Consider the following 18,853-nt stretch of genomic DNA (forward strand, 5'->3'; position numbering starts at 1 on the left):
CACCACCACTACACCTCCACTGTCACCACCACAACACCCACCACCGCTGCACCTCCATCGTCACCACCATCAAAAATGCACCTTCACTGTCACCGTCATCATTAACACCACCGACGTCACCGGAAAACTTTAGCCCTATCGAAAGCCCTAATTTTCATGAAAAACCCTAACCCCTAATCATCGTCATCAACCATCTTCATCGAAACCCACAACCATCTTCACCGGCAGTAAGATTGTTACTACTACAGTCCTCGATCTATCACTACGGCTTCCTCATCTTGTGCTTCCATTTAATGAAACGTGCGGTGGAGCAATATGCTTGTAGGAACTTTGAGTGCTTATCGAGCAAGAATCCTAAACGGGGTTATTCGAAATGCACAAATTTTTTTGAGATGGAGAAGGAAAATCTTAAATGGGTCACAAACACGTCGTTTCCAACTGATATCTTGATCAAAGACGCGTTAAGTGTCAAGCCTGGGGAGATCAGGATAGGGCTCGATTTTGGTATAGGCACGGGGACATTTCCTGCAAGAATGAGAGAGCATAATGTGACGATTGTGACGACGGCTTTAAACCTTGGACCCTCGTTTAACGAAATGATAGCGCTTAGATGTCTGATTCCTTTGTATGTGACATTGAACCAAAGGTTACCGTTCTTTGATAACACAATGGATTTGATTCACACAACAGGGTTTATGGATGGGTGGATTGATCTGCAGTTGATGGATTTCATTTTGTTTGATTGGGACCGGATCTTGCGGCCGGGCGGGTTGTTGTGGGTCGATCGGTTTTTCTGCAACTAGGCGGGTTGATTAATGCCCCTTATTTTATACTTGAAATTACAAAAATACCCTTTCAGTTAACATGTAATATGGATGGAGTTAGAGGCGGGGAGTGAAATCATGAAAGGCTTCAAAGATCAAGGAGTAAAATGGCTATTTTTAAAGGTTTGGGGCAAAACCGTTAAAGTGACCAAACCACAGGGAGCAAAAGGAAGTTTACTCTAATTATAATGTGAAAAAAAAATATGTTTATAATATGATCTAAGTTTATATAATATAGAGTAATATGCAGACCAAATACGAAATAAATATTGAAGTTCATATAGCCAAATACGAAATAAATATTGAAGTTCGTATAGCCATTCTTAATAATATGATCTGTTATTTATTTTAGGATTTGTCATAGGAACTTAAAATTTTGTACCACTACTAATATTTATTGTGACATTTTCTTGTTCAAAAGTAACGTGTCTGATTTTATCTGATAGTAGATTATTCTGACGGGTTAATGTTGGCATAACATTATATTTTCTACCATCCAAATATAGTTTCCTCACTTTCGCTATCATTAACATTAATATAAGGTATGCTCGTATTCAAAGCTATAAACCAATATGAATTGTACGAAATAATTACTTTTATCACAATTAGTAAGGAAACCAATAAAAAATATTGATAATGTAATATCTCCCATACCATTTGAAAGGTCTGAAAAGGGACTTCTAGACATATAAAAATAATGTAAATGGATAGACAAAAACTGAATCAATAAAACCAATTAATTATAGTTGAGAAAATACTATGTATAGTGTAATACTTTACATGTACAATTGAACCAATGAAACATATATATAAGTGAAAAAATAAAAATAAAGACCTGAGACACCATACGACAACTAAGTAAATCTAAATTTTTAAAAAAAAGTTATGATATTCCGAATGTGAAGATACCTTTCACAAACCTCTACATCTTAGTTACCATAGAAATAGATAATATGCATATTACTTTGACAGGGTAAACTTATCTAAAAAAATATGATGTTTTCTATGTGACATAGATAATATGCATAGCATATGAAGAGTAAAGAAACATACATAGTATTTAGAATGAAGTGGAGTTTAATTCTAAATATTTGATGTAATATATTGAATATTAAATAATGATTTTTTATATCCTTGACAAAATTTTAATTATCAAAAAATCTAATTTGATTCTAGAAGGGAAAGTGAAACTTACGAAATTGATCAAATGGTTACTAATTTTATGGGTATTTGTTTAATAATTTCAAATCAAAATTAATTCCATAAATTATAGATTAGATTTAAAACACATTTTAGACTTTAGATTTACAATCAAAATAAAATTCTAATATAATATTTAAATTTTTTTAATTTAAAATTTATCAATAAATTATTGATGCCCTCATTGAATGATATGTGTACCAAACCAGGTTTCTTTTATTATATACTATAGATTTGGCTGTGACACAAGATGAAAAAATTAGAACGATTGACCCTCCATGATTGACCCTTTCCAATGTTCATGTTTTTTTTTTTTTTTTTTTGTATAGAAAAATTGTCTTGAACAAGATCATAAAATATATCGTTCAAAGAGAAGCCATCGCATGGACCATTTGACCAAGAATAGTCAATCGTTTATTTTGCATTATAAATATTTGAATTTTGATTGGTTTGCTCACACACATAATTACCTTCATTATTTTTCTCTCTAGTCTGACAATGGAATCTGCAGCCAAAACTCCAAAATCTCTTACCTTACCCTCGACAACACGAATTACACTTTGGTTACTCGACATTGGACTCAACTTAATTATGCGGAAAGACGGCACAGTGAACCGCGGTCTTCTCAAACTGGTACCTCTGACACCGCCATCATCTGAACCGATCAACGGTGTCAAGACATACGATGTAGTGGTGGATCCAACTCGCAAACTCTGGTTCCGCGTATTTGTCCCCACACAGTACACTGTAGAAGATCTTCCTGTGATGGTGTTCTGTCATGGAAGTGGATATATTGTCGCCTCCGCGGACACACAGTTGTACGACGATTTTTGTCGCAAGTTCGCGAGAGAATTGCATGTGATAGTTGTTTCTGTTGATTATCGTCTTGCACCGGAGCATCGACACCCTGCTCAACATGAAGATGGGCTTGATGTACTCAAGTTTCTAGACGTTGAAGAGAACAGGTCAAAATGGTTACCGGGCAATGCAAATATTTCAAAATGCTTTATCGCGGGTGATAGCGCTGGCGGAAACATGGCTCATCATGTTGCTGTAAGAGCCTCCCAGTTCAACTTCCAACAACTCCAGGTACAGTACATCTTGACTTTGTTTGAGACATCACCTAGATCATCGGTTGCTGAAGAAAGAATGGTCAATTATTTTGTTGCTAAGAAATTAATGGTCAATAATATACAATTTGGAGTAAAATATATTCCTGTTCAAGAGATTATATTATATATCCAATTAAACAAAAACTTGAAACACCATAATTGAATTATGATAATCCCTTGCTGATGAAAAGTATAATATTTTGAAGGTAGTTGGGCTGGTGTCGATTCAACCATTCTTTGGCGGGGAGGAGCGTATAGGTTCTGAGATACGGCTGAATGGAACCGCGCCTGTCCTGACACTGAAGCAGACAGATTGGTTCTGGAACGCATTCTTGCCGCTAGGTGAACCCTACAATCGGGACCATCCTGTGGTCAATGTTAGTGGTCGGTATGCTGTGGACATATCGAAAATGGATTTACCACCGACCATTGTGGTTGTGGCAGGGTTTGATATTCTACGGGACTGGCAAATAAGGTACTATGAGTGGCTCAAGAAATCCGGGAAAGAAGTGTACTTGGTGGACTACCCAAACATGTTTCACGGTTTCAACCTCTTACCGGAGTTGCCGGAATCTGATCAACTTATATTGGAAGTAAAGGACTTCATTCACAATGTCTTAAATAAGGTATTCACAGCTCTAATACGTAATTTAAAACAGATGACACTAAGCGTACCTCTTTTATAAACTTGAGAGCGATGGGGGAGTATATTTAGTAATATGGGGTATAGGATAGCACCCTTTTTGAAGCTATAAAACAAAAGAGATTAAAAAAAACACTACATTAACATACATTTATCTTAAAACTATTTTATAACTTAAAAAAAAAACACTACATTCACATGCATTTATTTTGAAACTATTTTACAACTTTAAAAACAAACTACATTCACTCGCATTCATCTTAAAACCATTTTACAACTTAAAATTATAAAAAGTTAAATTATTTTAAAAAAAAGTTACATCATTAGATCACGCGTAACAGATATTATTAGGGCGTAAGAGGGTTAATAGGAGCATCAAGAGTGAGAGGCGTTTTAGTATACCACCAATAAGAAGAAAAAAAATTGGAAAACGATGATTGAAAGTGATTAAAGGCGTTAAGTGTTTTACACTTCTTAAAAGGTTTTATGATGCTGAAAGGGATTACATGACAGATAATGGCTTGTAAAAATAGTCTTTTGAAGCTTTTACTTACTATGTCAATAGAGAGAGAGAAAGAGATCGATAGAGACCCACATATTATATATTATACATGCTTAATCTGCTCACATAATTTTTATATTTAAAATTTTGATTATTTTTTTATACACATGTTGGTTTTTGTTTTTATGTTTTAAACCATTTCTTTTCGATACTTATAACGTGTGTTGATTGGTAACCTTACAGATTTAGAAGATGGAGATGGAAGCTTAAAACAATCGCCTGTATATGTTATTTCGTTTTCTTTCTTCTTTGTTTTTAATTAAATTTTATGTTATTTTGTTTAATTCGTTCTTTGACTTAAAATGAATACAGTTATCGATTTTAAGCTTAATTGTTTTGTTTGATTTCTTCTCACACTAGCTCTTTCTTTTGTTATGCAATTATGACTAATTTAATTATATGTTAATTTGTTATTTTGATAATTATGTTATGTAAGTTTTAGGTAATGCAATTAAAACTAACTATTAAATATTCTCTAGTTTCAGTATCATTTATTTGATATAAATGTAATTTATCCTATACTACTCCTAATACCCACGAACCTTCGCGGGTTTCACAAAATAACATGTTTTCGAAGTATTATAAAAAACATTGACGATCCAAGATTTCATGTAACAAAGCAATGAAGGTGGTAGTTCTATAGTTAAGATAAAAGAAACAAATAAACATTCAAGGTGGATCGATCAAGGTGGCTCTTTGCCAACATCAAGGAAGATTCAAAAAGTTAATTATTTGAAATGGTGTTTATGTTTCCATGGCCTTCTACATATATCACTTTTAATGCATAACATGTGATTTGGAAGGTACATAGCAAACCATAGAAGATCGCACCCACTCATAAACGCCAAAGAAAAAAACACTTTTTAGTAAATAAAATAGGTGAGGATAAACTCAATAAGATTTTGCTCAATGAAATGGACAAAATCCTCACTTAAGAATTTTGTACAACACATTGAGTGAAACTTTATTGAGAACAAAACTGAATATCCAAGAAACGACGTTTGCCATGTGCGGTTTTTGAACTTCCTGGCGTTTTAATTTAATGGTATTTAGTAAAATATGGCGTTATTTTTTGTGTGATCAATGGAAGGTCCTGAGACGTTGTTTATATAAGAAATTTTTGGCACTTAGTTTAGGTGAGAATTTATTATAATAAATGTTAGTAATAAAGTTTCCGCCGTTTCAGTTACTGTTTGTTCAGCTTTATTTATTAAAGCTGTAAGGCGTCCCATCATTAAGTTTGGGGTTGTGTATGAATGCAGTTTTAGATAAAGGTGACAAAATAATGTTATGGCTTTTTGAAACATATATCACTTTTTGTGTGTAACATGTGATTTGGAAGGTACATAACAAACAATAGAAGATCGCACACACACACACACATAAACGCCAAAGAAAAAACACTTTTCAGTAAATAAAATAGGTGAGGATAAACTCAAAAAGACAAAGATGTAAGGCATCCCGTCATTAAGTTTGTCGTTTATCTGTTAAAGCTGTAAGGCGTCCCATCATTAAGTTTGGCGTTTTGTATGAATGGCGTTTTAGATAAAGATAGCAAAATACAACTAATTAACTTTTGTAAGGCAAAATAATGTTATGGCATTTTAGATAAAGAAGGAAAAATACAACTAATTAACTTTTGGTGTTTGGCGTTTACGGCATTTTGGCGTTTTAAATCTAATTGGAGAAATAAAGTATTTTATTAGCGAAAAAGTACATAATAAAGCATAGAAATGACACAAAAAAGGAAAAAAAATAAAACTCATCGTCAGAAGTGATTTTGCCTGAGAAGTATCCATCGCTCCCATCATCTTCTTCTTTGGATTCTTCATCTAATTTCTCATCCAAAACTTCACTTTCATCTGTCTCTTTTTCTTGAAGATTTTGAAACATCCATATGAACATGGCATGAAACAACGCCAATTTTAGGGTCATGGCTGTGTTCAAACATGCTGTGTTGTTTAACTACTTTAGGACCCCAAGAAATTGTTTGATCATGATGTTTTCAACCGTGTAATCTTCCTGGTCCCCGTTGTCACATACAACAGTCACTACGTCAGTGTCTTCAACAAAACGCCATGATTGGATGACTGAGTCCACATTTGGATTTGCATTGTTAGATCCAAATTTTCCGGTTAATCTTGGTATAATCGTCTGTGTTTTCTCACAGAGGTTATCAAGAGAAACGCCAAGTGCTAGGATCTCCCTATGTACTTCTTCGTCCAAGTTCATTATGGCTTTGATGGTTTTCACAAACACTCTTCTTCTGTTGTCAAAGAGGAATACGAATCTATTTATTCTAGTTTTGAATCTCCATGATGAAACGATGTTTTCCATTTTTCGTCTTTCAAAGTTTTTTTTTCTTTTTTGAAATTTGGTGTTTTGGTTAAAGATGTCGTTTTTAGTATATCAATGGAAGGGATGGTAACGTCATTTATATAATGATGTGTTTGGCGCGTAGTTTAGGAGCGAACTTTTATAATAAATGTTAGTAATAAAGTTTCAGTTACTGTTTGTTCACCTTTATCTGTAAAAGTTGCTTCATCATTAAGTTTTTGGCGTTTTGTATGAATGGTGTTTTAGATAAAGATGGCACAAAATGGTCTTTTCACTGCTATGATTTGATTACACTTGCGGGAAACTTTGGGTTGACAAATATAGTTGCATGATAGTATTGCCATGTTAAGTTCTTAGTATTCGAATTTCGCCATGTGGATTTGTTTAAACTTTCATACATATGCTATTACCTAAACTTGTATGCTCGCCAATACTTTTGTATTGAACTATACTTTAATGCGTATTGCAGGAATTTGATGAGGATGGTGATGAATGATATCTAGTAGGAAGACTAGAAACACACTTTAAAATTAGTACTTTGTTGAATTTTACTTTTGTTCAACATGTTGTAATTTGCTTCAAGACGATTGTACTTGTTTCTTAGAAGTGAAATGAAATTTACTTTATTAAATATTTTCACCATTAGTGTTATGACGACTCTAGCAATCTCGTTTTCATCGCTCACCAATGTTTCCACCATCAGTTGGAGTATGACAGATTGGTATCAGAGCCATAACTATAGGGAATTAGGAAAAATTGCCATGATTTGACCTAGTCTATAGTTTAATCATATTGACAGATTGGTATCACACCCCCAAATTCCACCAGCGGAGTATCACCGCTTGGAGGCGTGACTGACTAGGATCAAGCCACCAATCATATTGAACGATATAACAAAGTAATTAAAAGTCCAAACCAAACAATATAATTGGTGTCCAAAACAATTCAACCAAACTTAAGTTATCAGCGGAAGCATTAAGTTCAAAACCATAATAAAGTATAAAAGTTCGTAAGTCTAACATGGAACTCAGCAGTCCGTGTCCCACAACGACTCCTGCTCCCCTTCAAGCTCCAGCTAACTATCTAACGACCTGCAAGGCTTGTAACAACGAGTCAACAACAAAGTTGAGCGAGTTCACAGTTGGTTGTTTAGTTTTACCAGTTTGTTTTGAATTCACAAGTTGTTTCGTAAACCACGAGTTAACCAGTCCTTTTGTTTCCCAAACCATAACCATAATCAGTCGGGGGCTTCCCCTGTAAACCACTAGACCATACCATATCGACTACTAACGAAATATAAGTTGTGCCCTGCATCAGTGTCTATCATCACTGACAGTTTGCCATAGTCCATTAGTACACGCTCGTTCGAACGACACGGTGTGAGGTTTGTTAAACCTAATAGCGCTATTAACTAATGACCTGCTCGCCATCGGCCTCGGCGATTAAGTCGATATAAAGAGGAGGGACTTCATGATAGAGTTTTGTCTAGTAAGTTTAAGGTTGTTGTCCTACCCAAGGAGGACGAACGTACGTAGTTCTACTCAAGGAGAATACGCAGGATTTATAGTGGCATCCTACCCAAGGAGGATGGTCGTACATATCTTACCCAAGGAGAATATGTAGATTTCCGTTTTAGTTTATTAACCCATTCCCAACCCTTGGGAATCCCATGCCTTGTAGAAAGTGTGAACTCACCTCGGTTTGCTCGGTAAGATTATTACTCGCTCACAAATAATTCAATCCAATCCTATAGTGTTTATACATACATAATCAGTTGATAATCACATAGTTCAAGTAACAGTCATGATCATAACGTATATGCAAGTAACAACTAACACATAGCATTTAACAGTTATACAAGCTCATGCAACCCATGCTTATCATTAACAACAACTAACTAACCTAGTTAACCTTTAACAGACCTAACCGAGTTACTGTGCATGTCTAACCCTTGACGAAACCCCTGTTTCATCATGACTCCCACTAGACGAAACACCATGTTTTGTCATAATTCCCTTTTGACGAAACTCCCTGTTTCGTCATGCATCCCATCGGTGAAACGCACCCGTTTCGTCGCGATTACCCTCCGGCGAACAAGTCGTGTACGATTACAAAGCAAACAAGTCGTGTAAACAAACAACTTAACAATTAACGTGCAATTAATGCAAAGGCGGAATCTTGGAAACTCGAGTTGTCACATTATCCCCAACTTGAAAGAAATTTCGTCCCGAAATTTAGCATGCGGTTACTGAGGAAGCTAGTTAAGTTGTGTGGTTTACTGGTTTTCCTGGGGTGTCACATTTAAGTACCAAACTTGACCATTCTTGTTTCATTCTTTTAATACTTGAATTCTTCAACTTTGCTTCTATCTATTCTTTTTGTCTTTAATTATACATGTCTTTCCCAAGACTAACACAATACACACATGAAGACGTGAAGACACTCTTATTTCACAAACGAGATGATTTTCACCAAGATAGGCTTAAAGGCCCACGATTTTTGGTGGAGTCCCTCAATCGGCGTATTCGATTTTTCACGAAATTACGCCATAAAGTTAGGAGTGATATTCGTATCTTGATGGAAAATTTCCATTTCATACTCTAGTGGGGACCCTTACCAACGAGTCGGAATTTGCTCCTCGTTTCGTTTAGGGAACAAAATTATCAAGTTAGGAATGATATCCACATCTTGATTACTAGTCCCACTCCTTGATTTTCAATCCTACCAAAGTCTCGAATTTTCGATTGACTAGGGATATGTAGTAACTGGAAGGGTGAATACCGTTAACCGCTCCTTTGTGAGAGTATTCTACCTATTAGGCCAAAGCATGTTTCCCTAACTCGAAAGAAGTTTTGATTCACTTTGGAACAGTCTTAGATTTGTTTCGAGTCAGTCCAAGTTTTACATCGAATCTCTTTTATGTCATATCCATTTCTATGGGTTTTACATTTGATACGTTTATCATTTCAAGTCGAAGGCATGAATCGCACGTTATTTGCAATCTAAAGCAATACTAAAAATCGTGAACAAACTAAATTTACATTCTTAAGAGTCTTCGTATGTAATTGTACCAAATACATTCATGTTATACTTGTGCAAACTATGTGAAACTTACATGATACGTGTTATATTTTATGTCCATTCATGCAAACAAACTTTATTTTATAAACACATTATGATTAAGTCTTATCTTCTCCCCTTATTTCAAACTTTTAGATGTCTTCCAACCGTAACTCGAACACAAGGAGGAACTCTAAGTACAACTCCAACACCGATTCGATGTCCAAGAAGGACATGATGAAGTTCATTGCCAAGCAAATGGCCAAAGTCATTCCCGACATCATTAGTAAGAACCAACCAACCAACCCCCAACAACGTTGAATCCCCCCATGTATCCGTTGAATCCAAATTCGACCTTAAACAATTCAACTCGTGTAGTCCAATTCCGTTTATGGGAGAAGAGGGAGCTGTTGGATCGTCGTGTGACCCTAACGAGTCAATCAGAAGAGTTATACATCTATTTCAAAGGCGGAATCAGAGAACTAGACTTGTAACAGCTTGTTTTCCTCTAATTATCTTCTTATTATCAATTTCAAAGCTTTTACAGATCAAATGACAATCCGGCAGCACCTCGGCTCTGAAAACAACAAACTAATTCCGTACCAAATGACACAGCAAGTTCAGTATTTATAGGGTTGGTAGTTCCGCACGAAATCATACAAGCGGAATTACATGTTCATACGGAATTACATTCCAAACGATATTAGTAATCTCGTGCGGAATTACCTTTGGGTAATTTCATCGGAATTACTTAATTTCGTATGAAATTACTTAATTTCATACGGAATTACTTAATTTTGTATGAAATGACATTCCAGGTCACTTCATGCGAAATTACCCTCAAATACTGATTTTCTCGATTTCCGTGCCCTGATCTATCTAATATAATACATGACTCGATACAAGACAAAGTTAACAGATATTTATGCACCAACAGACTCCCCCTTGGATGTTGATGAAGTCTTCGGATCGAGTCTTTAGTCTTAATCGGTCTTGACTATCTTTCCAAATTGATTTGACTCTGTAAAGCATCCTTTAATCTTCTATCTTCAAACTCCCCTTTGAATGTTGATCCAGAATCTAGACTCCCCCTTTCGCAGACTCCCCCTTATGATAAGCTGGAACTTGAATTTTGGTTCAAACTTTGACATTTTCTTTGCCATGGGGATTTCACTGCACTGCTATCACACTTTCAAACCTGTAACCTGCTTCTCAAAAATTTGACATTACAATCTATTCACATTTAAACTTCTTTTATTATTCATCAGTTTTAGAAATCCACTTAAGTTCCCAAGTTAATGACCCTGATTACTTAATTAGTCTACCAAGTCCAACATAATGACCTTGGTTGATATGTGACAAAACAAAAACTGATTTTTGTTCAAATTTTTCCAACAATTTCTGAAATTTACAAGTTTCAAATTAATGAACTTGATTTGACTTTTCATCTTTCAGGTTTTTATCATGATTAGCTGCAGACTCATCTTCTAGGTAGAATCTTCCTGCATCTGCTTCAAACTTTGAATCCGAAGATCAGCTTTCCACTTTGGTTTGTCAGAAAATAAAGCAGAAATGAAAAATCTTTTTGGATTTTGAATAAAGATTCTAAACTAAAAATGAAATACAAAAATAAAGTGCAGTGAAAGTAAACTATTTACAAACATATTCTTGGTGAGCGTGTTAGGGAATCATATCAGCTATCAGACAAGCTACGAGTACCGTTACGCTTTAATTTCATGTTCAGAATTAAACAATTCGCTTAGATTGTCGATATGCTGATCCTCTTAAATTTTCACACAAATTTCAATCTGTCCAGGATACGAATTAGGTATATTAAGAACTTAAACTCATTCATGTGTCCCACCTCTTGAATATACTCCCGTATCCAGATCCCAATATTCAGTCTTACAGGTGAGTATACCACAGATGATATCTGCAAGGGGTTAAATGCGAAACCGTGAGAGCTCAGGTCAGAACTTCCGTTCAGCAGAGAGATGACGGTTCGACTTTAGGTGTGTCCCCTTTAGAGGATCTTTTCTTCAACAGCACATGATTAACATGTTGCAATGTTTCATCATTTTTATGTTGAGGGTGATGCTTTTATTTCAAGCAAGCAGAAAGTATTATACGGGGACTAGGCCATTGCTTCCGCAAAATCAGAAGTCCCGGGATAATACCCCAGATATCACTGAGTATAAAGACCTAGTATCTCAGAAAAAGGGACCTTTCAAACAAGATTTCAGGGGTTACCTATATATCCAAGTAGTGTTCCCCACAAAATAAGCAAGTTTGAATTTTAAGTTTATATCCCGAACAAACCTACTAAGTGTGTAAAAACCTACCGACACATCATAAGCGAGACTGTTTAAAGCTTTTAAACTTTACAATTCTTTAGCGTAATGTAACTGTCTAACTGATGTACTATCATTTTCCCTTTTTACACAAGCTCTTTTTCAGTTTTCTATTGTTTTTGGATTTTGAAATATCTCATGTTTTTGGATTTTTGAAATTTTTACTGTTTTTGTATTTTCTGAAAACATAACCCCTATACTCCCCCTAAATACCAAAACAAGTAAAAAATCGACAAACCATTGCAGATTGCTTCTCAACATCATCATCTACAGTGGTACCTTCATCAACGCCAATGATCCCATCCGACACCGATAAAAGCATCATACCGTTCAGTTTTAACAAAAATTTAAACCGATTTTTATCAAAAGCTTTGGTATGTAAATCATCTTTTTGATTGTCAGTGTGGACTTTCTCAATTCGTATCAACTTCTTCTCGAAACAATCGTGAATGAAGTGATGACGAATCTCTATGTGTTTCGTTTTTGCATGATGAACAGGATTTTTCGTGATATTAATCGCTGCCTCATTATCAACAAAGATAGGGGTGTTAAGAAATTGAAAACCCTAGTCGCGCATCTGTTGCTGGATCCACAAGATCTGAGAGCAGCAACTGCTAGCAGAAACATACTCGGCTTCACATGTGAACAAAGCTACAGAGGTCTGCTTCTTACATTGCCAGGTGACCAAACATGGTCCGAAAAACTGACAACCCGTTGTTGTTGATTTAGCGTTAACTTTGCAGCATCCGAAATCGGAATCGGAATACCCTTCGAGCATGAAATCGCCTTCTCTTGGATACCACAACCCTAGTGATGGAGTTCCTTTCAGGTAGCGTAATATCCGTTTCACAAATACCATATGCGAAGCTCTCGGGTTAGATTGAAATCTTGCTGCGAGGCAGGTGGGATACATGATATCGGGTCTTGAAGTTGTCAAGTACATTAGCGATCCGATCATGGAACGATACAACGTTTCATCTACCTTGTCTCCAGTGAGATCAGGGTTTATCCCATGGTTCGTCGCTAACGGGGTGGAAGCTGGAGTAGATCCTGACATCCCAAATTTCTCTAAGATATCATGAACGTACTTCGTCTGATGTATGAAAATTCCCTCGGGCAGTTGATCAACTTGAAGTCCCAAGAAGAATTTCATCTCACCCATCGATGACATTTCGAATTTTTGCTTCATAACTCTTTCAAAATCTTTGCACAGATTCTCATTCGTTGACCTAAATATGAAGTCGTCACGTATATCTGAACTATCAGAAGATGTCCGTCGACCTCTTTGGTGAAGAGAGTGGCATCCACTTTTCCACGGATGAAGCTGTTGGCTAGCAGGTGTTGAGACAATGTCTCGTACCAAGCTCTCAGGGCCTGGTGTAAACCATACAGCACTTTATCCAGTAAATAGACCTTGTCTTTGTGGATTGGATCGGTGAAGCCCGGTGGCTGTCCGACATATACCTCCTCTTTTACCTTCCCATAGAGAAACGCCGATTTAACATCTAGCTGGTATACTTTGAAATTTTTCCAAGATTCAAATGCTAGGAAGATTCTAATCGCTTCTAGTCTAGCAACTGGAGCATACACCACTGTGAAATCTATACCCTCATGCTGACTAAAGCCCTGGACTACGAGTCGAGCTTTATTGCGAATAATAACCCCTCGATCATCTCTCTTACACTTAAACACCCACTTGGTGTTGATCTTCCTGTGACCATCAGGCAGGTCTACCAATTTCCACACTCCTAACTTCTCGAATTGACTCAACTCTTCTTGCATAGCATTGACCCAAGAATCTTCAGTTAGCGCCTCTTTGTATGTTCGCGGTTCGATCTGCGAAATAAAACAACTTAGTGAAAACTCAGTTTGTAAAGGTGCTACTATAGAATAAAAACAAATAAGGCCTTGGTCAATTTGTCGTCTTGTGCGGACGCCTGACTACAATTCTCCAATAATCAACTCTTCTGGATGGTATGAAAGAGTTCTTGGCATCGCCTCGCCTGGAACATCTACCTCGCCTTCCAAATTAGTGATATTCTGGTTTACATCTTGTTTACCGACTGGATTTGTTTGACTTGAAATCTGGATCTGCTCCCCCTCAGAATCTGAATCACCACGATCAAAAACTGGCATGTTATCAGATTCTAAATTCTCATTGACTACCGTCTGATTATCAGGAGCATTTTCCTGTTCTGAAGATTGTTGATTATCATCATGTTCACCAGCATTGCTTGGCCCAGCTTCATCATCATTTGAAGTTTGCTGTGGTCGCCTAGAGTACTCAGCTGGAAACCTTTCTTGAGATGACTCATACTCTCTTAGAATATCCAACTCATCAAAGAACTTCGTTTCTTCTTCTGTTTCTACTTCCATGTCAAACAAATCCCACAAAGTATCGTAGTTAAAGCGCCATGAATCTCCTAGATTCTGCGGTGGCATTGTGTAACCTTAACACTCAACATTCGGTGCTTCAATTATCCGCTTCAAGCTTCGAACAAAAACACGTCTTAGTGGCTTTAGTAACCCACAAATATGCCTTTAATGCTCTTTGGACCAAATTTACCAAAAGGCTCTAGAACAGTGCAGGGAGACCCAAACGGTTCTAAATACTTCAGGTTCGGCTTGCGGTTATTGATCAGCTCGAAACACGTTTTGTTGAATTTCTTGATAGTGAGAACCCGGTTAAGTGTTTAGCAAGCGGCTGACACTGCCTCTGCCCAAAAATTTATTGGTAACTTTGAATCAGCAAGCATCGTCCTGGCCGTTTCAATTAGCGTCCTGTTCTTTGGTTCAGCTACTCCATTTTGCTGTGGAGTCTAAGGAGCACTAAATTCTTGCAATATACCTCTCTCTTCACAGTATTCTTCCATTCGGTTGTTCTTAAACTCAGTACCATTGTCACTCCTGATTTTTCTGATTCGAGTCTGGTACAAGTTTTTAATCTTTCTAAACAACGCCATCAAACTTTCAAACGTCTCATCTTTAGATTTCAGAAACGATACCCACGAAAATCTGGAGTAATCGTCAGTTACTACAAGACAGTAGAGATCTCCGGTTATGCTTTTGACATTCACTGGACCAAAAAGATCCATATGAAGTCTCTCTAAAGGTCTTGAGACTGAGTTGACTTTCTTCTGAGGGTGTGATTTCTTCTTTTGCTTGCCTTTGACACAGCTAATGCACTCCCCTTCCAGATGGAAACTTTTCAAATGAACACCAGTTACTAAGTCATTGTGCACCACGTGATTCATTTTTCGCAGGTGAATGTGACCCATTTTTCGGTGCCACAATTTCGATTCCTTTTCTGTTGCTTTAGACATGAAACAATGAGCCTGACCCGTGGTAGTAGTAGCTACACTCATGTCTAACACGTACAGATCATTAACTCTAGGTGCTCTCATGACAACCCACTCTTCGGGAACAACAAATCTTGGTTTCAAGAACAAACATTCTTTGTCTGTGAAGTGCGCTGTATACATTCGATCACAGATTTGAGAAATACTCAGCAAATTGTTCTCCAGCTCGGCAATATAGTTCACTCTTTCAAATGTGACAATACCATTAGATAAAGTTCCTTTACCAACAATCCTACCACCTTGAGTTCCTGCAAAACCCACATAACCTCCATTAAACCCTCTAACATCGTACAGCAGGGTCTTTTTCCCCGTCATGTGCCGAGAAGCTCCACTATCCATAATCCAACGTGAAACGGATCTTGGAAGCTCCTGCACAATTCACAAACACTTAGTTAGATTTTGATGCCACCCAAGCCTCTTTTGACTCAGGTAGCTGGAAATTAAGAACAGTTCTTTTGGTGAACAATGGTGGAAAATTCTTGTCATTCATTTTTAAACTCTCTTCATATCCAACCTCAACCTCTTTGTATAAGAAAAACTCATCTTTAGGAGGTTGACCAGATGGTTGATCTTTCTTTTGAACATCTTTCTTTTCAGAAATGAGCATTTGTTCTTCAAGTTTCTCATAGTAATCCAAGGGAACATTCATCTTTACTGGTGTAGTAGAAGATGATTGTTTTTCTGTCTCTAAAACCTTTGGTTTTGGAGAACTTGTTGTCTTTTCAAAAACTATTGGCTTCCATGTTTGTTGAGACGATGCAACCCGTTTGTAAAACTTGTCATTTTTAGTTATCACATTCTTTACAGGTTCAGTTTTGATTTTGGTGGTTTCATTTTTCAAAACTTTCTTCTCAACAACCATTAGAGCTTTTCCTTTTGCATCAACTTTCTTTTTCTGACTCTCAACAACTTCACACTTAGGCTTTGAGTTAGTGCACTTTCATGCAATGTGTCCAACTTGATTACATTTGAAGCATGTTCGGGTGTCAACTACCCGACTTGTGCCTTCAGTCTGAGGCTGTGAGACCTTCTTCTCAAAGAACTCTTTGTTTGATTTTGAAAAAATTTTAGATTCCTCATCAGAAAGTGAACTTGGACTCGAACTTCTCACAAACACTTTCTTCTCAACAAACTTCTTGTTTTGAACATTTCTTCTTTGAAAATTCTTACCACCCTGATATCCACCCGACCATCTGTTTTGATTATTGTTATAAAAACGTGGTGGAACAACAGGTTTCTTGTAGTAAGTTTTGTCTTTTTCAAAATTCATTTGTCTCTTTGTCTGTTTCAAACCTTCAATTTCTGACACATCAATCTCAATCAACTTGTACACATTTCTCAATTTTCCAACATTCACATTCTCTATCGGAAAATCATGATCCGAATACAACTTATCATATCCCACCATCTTGTACATCACAAGATTAGGTTCTTCACTTAAATTGTTTTTTGATTTAGATTTTGGAATATATTTATCCAAAAAACATTCATCATCCTCAGTAGTGTCAAAACATTTTCAAAAATGTTTTTAACAATTTCAGATTGGACACTATCTTCATCGGACGACGAAGTGAATGTGACATCAATTGTTTCTGAAAGTTTCACCTCATTTTCTTCATCAATTACCAACCCTGATTGTTTCTTTGAAAAATTGTTTAAAACTGGTGGTGGAACCTAATGATACCCCACCCCGGTTCCATCAGAGTATACATCTTCGCCTGCCTTGTTATTTCCAATGGGTTTAGGAACAGTGTGTTGTAAAATAAAGCTTGCGGAGTTGTAACTGGTTAATTTCAGATTGATGCGCTCATTTTCAATTTTAGCTTCTTGAACTTGAAGCTTCAAATTAGCAGTATCATCAGCATAAACATTCTGGGAGGTTCAGATTTGTTCTGATGATAAATCGCTCTTTTGTAATAGTCCTCTCTGAACGGATTTGCAGTATCATCAGCATAAACATTTCGACACTCTCTTTTAAAATGACCTTTCTGTTTACATTTGAAACACGTGACTTTCGACTTTTCAATACCTAACTTGGTAGACGGTCCATCAATAGACTGTCTTCCAGTAATCTCCATGAATCGTTGTGCTCTTCGGACTGCACTTGCCATACACCACCTAATATCGATCAGTTCCATCTCTTCTGGGTCTATCTGATCATAATCCTCCTTAGTCAGGTTAGTGTTTCCAATTTTCCCCGCCACGAGGCTCTCGTACGATTCTAACACAGAAGCTAAAAACACCATTTGCTGTTTTGCAGATTCTTCACTGAAATTCTGTGCATTTTTGAGATCCACAGCAATGTTGCATTGGAACAGATTCTTTGGTGCAGATTGATTTGAAGTATTTGACGACGAACCACCATGATAGCCACTACTAGGAGTTTTATGATTCACTGTGTTTGAACTCTCTGCAGAAAATGTTGTTTTTGGAGACACGGTCTTCGGGATCATGCTACCTCTGTAATACAGCTCCACATTCTGCTGATAAGATGAGTTGTTGACTTTGCTGGATTTCTTGATCTCTAACTCATGACTTTCCAGTCTTTCAATAAGCAGATCCACTGTCAAATCTTCTGACTTGATTGTGTTCTTCAGCATCAAGGCAAAGTATTGCCAGTCTTGCTCATTCGGTAGTGAATCAAATAATTTGTCAACCAGCTCTTCTCGAGTGTATATGATTCCGTGTCTTGCCAGCTCCATCTTCAGATCCCCAAATCTTTCGATCATCTTAGATACAGATTCAATTTTCAAACATCCAAACAAATCAAACTCTTTTCTTAACAACTTCTTTTTGTTTTTGACTATCTCAGCACTACCCACACATTTCACTCTCAGTTTCTCCCAAAGATCTTTCGAATTTACATATTCGATCAATGATATTATGTCATCTCTCACGGACTGATGAATCAAAGCAATGCACTTTTGTTCAGCAACAAAACTCTCTATTTCATCACTTTCTGTCATATTTTCACAATCCTGTCTTCCCATTTTGAAACCATTCTTCAAGCTCTTCCAGCTTGTATACGCAAACGCTTTAAGCCATTCTTCAAATCTTGTAGCCCACCTGTTGTAATCTTCAATTGCCATCAACTTGGGTGGCTTATTGTATGTTCCATATGCGCTGTCTACACTCATAGCATCAGAAAGAATCTTCTTTGCACTCGGTGTTGGAGTTGTTTCATTCATGTTATTCGATGTGCCATCACCCGAACCACTGGTAAACGCAAACACATCACTGAAAGGATTCATAAACTCATCCATCTTTACGTATCTGAAACAATCAACAAACACTTAGAAAATTTTAGGATTTTTTTTCAACAATTTCAAGCGAAAACAGTTCAAGCGAAATAGCTCAAACGGAATTAACTTTTCACGCGAAATAGAGCCTTCACACGAAATTACT

At 36.7% G+C, this 18,853-nt stretch overlaps 2 protein-coding genes across 2 annotated transcripts; both read left to right on the top strand.

Annotated features, from left to right (window-relative positions):
- The first annotated feature begins 293 nt into the window (after positions 1–293).
- On the top strand, positions 294–803 carry LOC110898600. Its single transcript, XM_022145711.1, has one exon. It carries the CDS (start codon positions 294–296, stop codon positions 801–803), a length of 510 nt encoding a protein of 169 aa, XP_022001403.1.
- Positions 804–2,503: 1,700 nt separating this feature from the next.
- On the top strand, positions 2,504–4,599 carry LOC110943236 (probable carboxylesterase 18). The gene is made up of 3 exons (XM_022184991.2): positions 2,504–3,113; positions 3,343–3,762; positions 4,525–4,599. The coding sequence occupies exons 1-3, from the start codon at positions 2,523–2,525 to the stop codon at positions 4,528–4,530; spliced, it is 1,017 nt and encodes a 338-aa protein (XP_022040683.1). The 5' UTR covers positions 2,504–2,522; the 3' UTR covers positions 4,531–4,599.
- Positions 4,600–18,853: the final 14,254 nt, after the last annotated feature.

The sequence above is a fragment of the Helianthus annuus genome, chromosome 6, assembly GCF_002127325.2.
Source record: "Helianthus annuus cultivar XRQ/B chromosome 6, HanXRQr2.0-SUNRISE, whole genome shotgun sequence".
Classification (NCBI taxonomy): domain Eukaryota; kingdom Viridiplantae; phylum Streptophyta; class Magnoliopsida; order Asterales; family Asteraceae; genus Helianthus; species Helianthus annuus.